Source organism: Vicia villosa, unplaced genomic scaffold, assembly GCF_029867415.1.
Source record: "Vicia villosa cultivar HV-30 ecotype Madison, WI unplaced genomic scaffold, Vvil1.0 ctg.002391F_1_1, whole genome shotgun sequence".
Lineage (NCBI taxonomy): Eukaryota > Viridiplantae > Streptophyta > Magnoliopsida > Fabales > Fabaceae > Vicia > Vicia villosa.
This window is the reverse complement of record NW_026705915.1, coordinates 65,547-73,686: the sequence shown is the minus strand read 5'-3', so window position 1 is coordinate 73,686 and position 8,140 is coordinate 65,547. Positions and strand designations below refer to the sequence as shown.

At 31.3% G+C, this 8,140-nt stretch overlaps 1 protein-coding gene across 1 annotated transcript; it reads right to left on the bottom strand.

Annotated features, from left to right (window-relative positions):
* Window positions 1–1,068: 1,068 nt before the first annotated feature.
* Window positions 1,069–1,932, bottom strand: LOC131638709 (uncharacterized). Its single transcript, XM_058909269.1, has one exon. It carries the CDS (start codon window positions 1,930–1,932, stop codon window positions 1,069–1,071), a length of 864 nt encoding a protein of 287 aa, XP_058765252.1.
* Between the last annotated feature and the right edge of the window lie 6,208 nt (window positions 1,933–8,140).

The window sequence follows — 8,140 nt, the reverse complement described above, 5'->3', positions numbered from 1 at the left end:
CTTTTATTATTAATATATGATTTGATACAAGTACAAAAACTATTGGCATCTAGGGCTTACACCGTCAATCTCCCACTAGCACTAGATCCCATCAGGCATACACCTAATACCCATAGATCTAGTATGGCCATCATACTCTGAATATCTTCGCATCTCATATATCTATTATCTCTCGAATGAGGTGATATTGCCTAAATATGCGACTTACTATATGTTTAAGTATGCGAAAATTTGTACTCGTGTAATGTGTACACTATTGTACTATGTTTCAATACCCGTATTAACCGTCTGAAGGGGATAATTATAGACTTATCTTTTTTGGATTGTTACATATTGAATATTTAAAATCATAGTATTTAAGTCAAAAAAAATTAAATGACGTGGAATAAATTCATAAATTTCATTTCAAGGTATATAACTAGCTGAATATTTTTAAATAATATTTGGATTAAAAAATCTTATTGAATGGAAAATAGAATAAAGTGTGGCAAGATGATAAATTTGAAAAAAAAATATATAAAATTTACAATATTTAATAAAGGCCTATCAAGTGACTAGTTTAATTTAGTATGTACCTTTCATATAATAAACATCGTGTTACAGTCCTTTTATGAATTAATTTTCAAAGAAACTTAGAGCATTCAGCTTGTGTGGTCTATGTTTTATTTATATTCCACTAGTGTAGTCTATATTTTTCGTTCCCCTAATATTCTCTTCAAAGTAACTTTAATTAAAATAATATGTACATATTAGTTCACAAAATAATAATTACTTGGTAAATTTTATTCACTATGGGACAAGCCTTAGTGATTTATTCAAAACATAATTGTGACAGGTAAATATACGCACTATAAACTTATATATATAATTAAAAGTAACAATTACCATCTCCAATCTATTTATCTCTCTTTTATTTGAATATAGTTTATTCTCTCTCACTCTCCTTAATTCAGAAATCACAAAATACATTAGAAGATAAGTTGTCGAGTGAACGATAACTTAATGTTAAATATGGTGGTGGTGTAAATTGGGACTCTCTAGTCTCAATCATGCAATGCAATGATTATTCTAAGGTTGAAAGGAATTCGGGTAGTTTGGATTATGACCTCTTAGACTTAATTTTGCAGTGAGATGGACACTCGTTGGATGTAAGGAATTGTCGTGGTGTGGATTAGGACCTCCTGGACTCAATCTTGCAATTCCATGAACATTTCTAGTTTTCAAGAAATCATGGTGGTGTGAATCTGGACCTCCTGGACTCAATCTTTCAATGCGTTGAACATTCCCCGTTTGTAAGGAAACATGGTGGTGTGGATCTGGACCTTCTGGACTCAATCTTGCAATGTGATGAACATTCCTCGTTTGTAAGGAAAGATGGTGATGTGGATCGGGACCTCCTGGACTCAATTTTGCAATGTGATCGACACTCGTTGGATTTAAGGAATTGTCATGGTGTGGATTAGGACCTCCTGGACTCAATCTTGCAATTTCATGAACATTTCTAGTTTGCAAGAAATCATGGTGGTGTGAATCTGGACCTCCTAGACTCAATCTTTCAATGTGATGAACATTCCCCGTTGGTAAGGAAACATGGTGGTGTGGATCTGGACCTTCTGGACTCAATCTTGCAATGTGATGAACATTCCTCGTTTGTAAGGAAAGATGGTGGTGTGGATCGGGACCTCCTGGACTCAATTTTGCAATGTGATGATCACTTTTTGGCTGTAAGGAATTGTCGTGGTGTGGATTAGGTCCTTCTGGACTCAATCTTGCAATGCGATGAACACTCCTCGTTTGTAAGGAAACTTGGTGATCAATATGATCCTTAATATCAATAAAGCGATGAGTTGCTTTAGAATTTCCCATCAACAATGCTAAAAGAGATACTTCGATAAGCATTATTGAAAAGAACATGTTTAGCAAATTTGCCATCGCTAAAATATTAAAGACTACAATGTTGATACACACAAACACACAAAATGTATTAGGAAAACATAATTAGAAAATATAAATTATATATATGAGCAACAGTTTTTTTGTTTGAACGGCATGCTAATTGCAAACATTAATTTGAATGTCTATAACAAGTAATTTTTACTCAACAACTTAATTATTGTTTTGAAAATAAAACTATTACTTTAAAATAGAACTATTTGTTATGTATTTGGCAAAAAGTTATTAAGTATGAGTGATAAATTACTTAATTTCTCAACAATCACACTATTGTTGGGAAAACCTTCTTATTCCAACAACAACAACTAGTTTTAGTGGTTGAAATTTGATTTGTTTTTTTTAATTATTTTACTATATTTAAGAAAGAGTTGTATCAACAACAAATTTTTTTGCTGGTAATAAAATAATTTTGGAAAAATCATAATATATATAGATTGATAAACGATATATAAAAAAAATATTTTGAAATTTTCAATTTCAATCACCCGATGGGGCATTTCCTTATACTTTTGGAAAAATATATTACAATTAATTAAATATAGTAAAATATATTAAAACTAACTCCTTTACTCTTTTTAATAAATATAGTTGTATATAAAATAAACTTACATCTTATGTTTGGTTAACTATATGGACTAATTTTTTCTTACACTAAGAGTAAAAGAAACTGTAAATTCTTAAATCTAATTAGTTAAGATGGATTCATCTATTCTAAACAATTTAAATTCAATTTAGTTGTAGAGTTCTCAAGTTGCCCCTTCTCATTCAAAAATCTAGTGAGTTTTAGACAACCCGTTTCCCAAAATTTCCTCTCGAAAGTTATAATCATCTTCTAATCCAAATGGCTTCTATCGTTAGCTCACTTTCTTAAAATAAATCATATGTAACACTCCTCGAGTACATTTATTCCCAAAGATATATTCCTTTTCAAAGCTATCAACTCTTATGGTATATGTCTTTTCTATTTACCGCATTGGTAGTCCATGTAATTTGATCCCCTCATTCCTCTTAATATAAATTTTTATGACAAGCAAATATGGGATAGTTCATATAATAATAGATTACATGGAAAGTTATATTTACTACAGAGAGAATTGGTGATACTTTCAAAACGTAATTGTGACAAGTGAATATAAGAATTATCACTTTATATTTATTATTCAAAGTGTAATACCCCGAATAATATGCGTATAGAATGGTATTATTCGACATTTTATATCTGGTACTGAGTACAACCAAAAGTGTCTAGATGACATCCAATACATGTATGATAAAAGATACAATCATAGTACATATACAACATAAATCATGGAATAAAATACTAGAATAGGCTAGACAACAAAAACAAAAAGAAAATAGATAACAAGATCTTTAAATCCTTCATGTCATCTTTCCTTTTCATCAGTAATTCACCTAATTACCACAAATATTAAACATATGGTGAGATATAACTATTTCAGTGCAGTTCTAAATGCACCGTATGTCTTCTTGGTCATGGTGCTCTCATGTTCTACTCTATTAATAATGTTTCTTTCTCAACCTTCCATATTCTACAATCATAAAAGAACGTGGATCGAGATCCAATTGATCTCATATGGTGTGTGAATATCAACACTCGGGTCAAACGACCCATGTCTACCTCTGGATATGGATAGTTACGTGGGACATCTTTTTTGGGCCACAACTCTTCACATAGGTTTGGAAACAGATCACAGACTCCCTAGTACACAAATAATGTCTTTCTCCCACCAACACTTTTCACATAATTCCGGACACCGCTCAGAGACTACAACCTTCATATGGACCATACTCCCATTATTAGTAACAAAATCTTAGGTATCCATAAAGAGCCTCGATATCCCCCAAAATTGTACATGGTTGGTTTCCATTGAAACCTAACACTCAAAACACATACCAACTAGGAGTATGGTTGTGTTTCCGAATAACTCAACACGATGGGATTTATATCACCCTAGGGTTTTCTCACCAAATGTATTATCTTTTTTTGACTTACTAAAACATTATCAAAGCATCATCATGATTCATGATTTAACTATCTTAATCAGTTAGCCTATATGAATTTCAAATTAAATCCACCAAGGGTGGTAACCGCCTACTGGCAGAGAGTAACCAGATATAGGTCGGTTAAAACTCAAAAATTTCCTAGTTTTTTATGTTTTCTCAAATCTGAATCCATTTAAGTCATGTACTAACATAAAGTGAACACTGACAACATATCACACAGCAGATGCATCATAATTTCGCACGCATTCATAAAAATCAACAATCAATTCATGATTTGTAATCAAGAAAAGAAATAAATTCAACTTAGTATACCCCAACCTATCATGAATTTATCTTAAATAGTGAGTGGTATCTAGCTACACATCATTGCTACCCAAGTCACGAAAAATATCATGTGATCTAACAAAACCTTTCGTGATAATGTTTGTGTAAAAAATTACCCTTTTGCACTCATGTCTATATTGAACACAGGGCATAGACCATGTCACCCTTGTCCAATTCAATATTGGGCCCTTAGACATTTATTCTATTACGCGGGATGAGAAAGTTCTATCTAGGTCACTCATGTCCCTTAGCATGATTTGTGGAGTGCCCGTGAACTATCTTAACGGCCATCCAATTACGGGTAATATTTGATCAATAAAAAAAATACTCGACTCCTACATCTATATATGGTTCGTAGTGGATTCAGGTCGAAGGGTTGTATACACCACTGTCTCCATGAGAATAACTTATGACACTTTGCATAAATTTCTATGTAGAATTCTCTTAGCGGGTCAATCCAGTATAAATATTACTCCTAATATTCATACCTATGTGAAGACTTGATTACTCTTTATCCATAATCCATGAGATTTGATCGTCAGTCTATCCATACAATAGTCTCAATGATTTAATGTTTTCCCACTTCACAGTAAAGCAGGACTAAAGATAATTTGAGAATACTGTCCTTATGTTTCATGGGATCTCATGATTATGTCGCACTTAACATTTCATTAAACAGAATAGCTATTCTAGGGACTTTATTATTTTGGAAAAACAAACATAATAAAAAAATGTCTTTTATTATTAATATATGATTTGATACAAGTACAAAAACTATTGGCATCTACGGCTTACACCGTCAATCTCCCACTAGCACTAGATCCCATCAGGCATACACCTAATACCCGTAGATCTAGTATGGACATCATACTCTGAATATCTTCACATCTCTTGAAATTTGATTTGTTTTTTTTAATTATTTTACTATATTTAAGAAAGAGTTGTATCAACAACAAATTTTGTTGCTGGTAATAAAATAATTTTGGAAAAATCATAATATATATAGATAGATAAACGATATATAAAAAAATATTTTGAAATTTTCAATTTCAATCACCAGATGGGGCATTTCCTTATACTTTTGGAAAAATATATTAAAATTAATTAAATATAGTAAAATATATTAAAACTAACTCCTTTACTCTTTTTAATAAATATAGTTGTATATAAAATAAACTTACGTCTTATGTTTGGTGAACTATATGGACTAATTTTTTTTTACACTAAGAGTAAAAGAAACTGTAAATTCTTAAATCTAATTAGTTAAGATGGATTCATCTATTCTAAACAATTTAAATTTAATTTAGTTGTAGAGTTCTCAAGTTGCCCCTTCTCATTCTAAAATCTAGTGAGTTGTAGACAACCCGTTTCCCACAACTACCTCTCAAAAGGTATAATCATCTTCTAATCCAAATGGCTGCTATCGATAGCTCACTTTCTTAAAATAAATCTATGTAAGACTCCTCGAGTACATTTATTCCTAGAGATATATTCCTTTTCAAAGCTATCAACTCTTAACGTATATGTCTTTTTTATTTACCGCATTGGTAATCCATGTATTTTGATCCCCTCATTCCTCTTAATATAAATTTTTATGACAAGCAAATATGGGATAGTTCATATCATGATAGGTTACATGGAAAGTTATATTTATTACAGAGAGAATTGGTGATACTTTCAAAACATAATTGTGACAAGTGAATATAAGAATTATCACTTTATATTTATTATTCAAAGTGTAATGCCCCGAATAAGATGCGTATAGAATGGTATTATTCCATATTCTACAATCATAAAAGAACGTGGATCGAGATCCAATTGATCTCATATGGTGTGTGAATAACAACACTCGGGTCAAACGACCCATGTCTACCTCTGGATATGGATAGTTACGTGGGACATCTTTCTTGGGCCACAACTCTTCACATAAGTTTGGACACAGATCACAGACTCCCTAGTACACAAATAATGTCTTTCTCCCACCAACACTTTTCACATAATTCTGGACACCGCTCAGAGACTACAACCTTCATATGGACCATACTCCCATTATTGGTAACAAAATCTTAGGCATCCATAAAGAGCCTCGATATCCCCCAAAATTGTACATGGTTGGTTTCCATTGAAACCTAACATTCAACAACAACAACAACAACAACAGCAACAACAACAACAACAACAACAACAACAACAACAACAACAGCAGCAACAACAACAACAACAACAACAACAACAATAACAACAACAACAACAACTAGTTTCAGTGGTTGAAATTTGATTTGTTTTTTGAACTATTTTACTATATTTAAGAAAGAGTTGTATCAAAAACTTTATTTTTTGGTAATAAAATAATTTTGGAAAAATCATAATATATAGATTGTTAAACAATATATAAAAAAAATTTGAAATTTTCAATTTCAATCACCAGATGGGAAGTTATTAATATATCTTGGATACTTATTGAATACTTATTTTATCGCATTTCCTTATACTTTTGGAGAAATATATTACAATTAATTAAATATAGTAAAATATATTGAAACTAACTCCTTTACTCTTTTTAATCAATATAGTTGTATATAAAATAAACTTACATCTTATGTTTGGTGAACTATATGGACTAATTTTTTTTTATACTAAGAGTAAAAGAAACTTTATATTCTTAAATCTAATTAGTTAAGATGGATTCATCTATTCTAAACAATTTAAATTCATTTTTGTTGTATAGTTCTCAAGTTGCCCCTTCTCATTCAAAAATCTAGTGAGTTTTAGACAACCCGTTTCCAAAATTACCTCTCGAATGGTATAATCATCTTCTAATCCAAATGGCTTCTATCGTTATCTCACTAACTTTGTTGTGAAAAGGATGCCTCTAACAGAGTATAATAGGGAACATAGTGGGAAACAAGAAGATCAACAAGGATTGGTTATAACTGTTATTCTTTACTTTCTCTTCAAACAAGATTACAAGTGTTACAAGATTAACAAATAACTCTCTCACCCTAAATTAGGATTTTCCGTATGCAATGATGAGAGACTATTATGCTATTTACAATTAAACCTAACATACTAAACTAATGAGCTTTTTAACAAATATCCATTACAAGTCAACTTAGGATACAAGCTAACTTAAACAATTGAACATAACAAACAGGCCCAATTCGAAATACTAACAACTATAGCATTTTGACACCCACATACTATAACATACTTCGACTACATATGTAGGTCTTCGACACATTCTCTATCGAAACAGGAAGTTACTCTTTGATCCACTAGAGCTTGATTCAATTCTCACTGTTGGATAAATAAATCCTATAACACCCGTAAATGTGTTTTTCTGATTAATTATGATGTTTGTTGTATTTTCCTAAATTTTACCGTTTTTGAGTCGTGTCAGTCGGTAATAGTTTGGTATAGTAGATTATTATTTAATCGATGATTTTTACGTTTTCGGTAGTAGAAAAATATATTTGACGTGTTACTTTGCATTTTGGGAGTTTTCTGAGCAATTAAGTTTAGACCGCATTGTGAGATATTTTGTTAAGTGCCCTAGATATTTTTAGTGAATAGGAAGTGGCTAGAGAGAGATAGAAAAGTGATAAGAGAGAACAGAAAGAGAGAAAACCAGAAAAAGAAAGAAATAGAGAGAAAAGTAAGAAGAGAAAGAGGAGAAAAACAAAGAGAAAGAGAAGAAGAGATTTTTGTGAGAAGATCAAACCAAAGCTAGAATCAAGGTTAACCAAGGTAAGGGGGTGAGTCTAATTTATCTTGAATGTATGATCCTTATAGTTTTGTTCTTGTTCTTGTTCATTTCTATGCTTTAACCAACAATGGT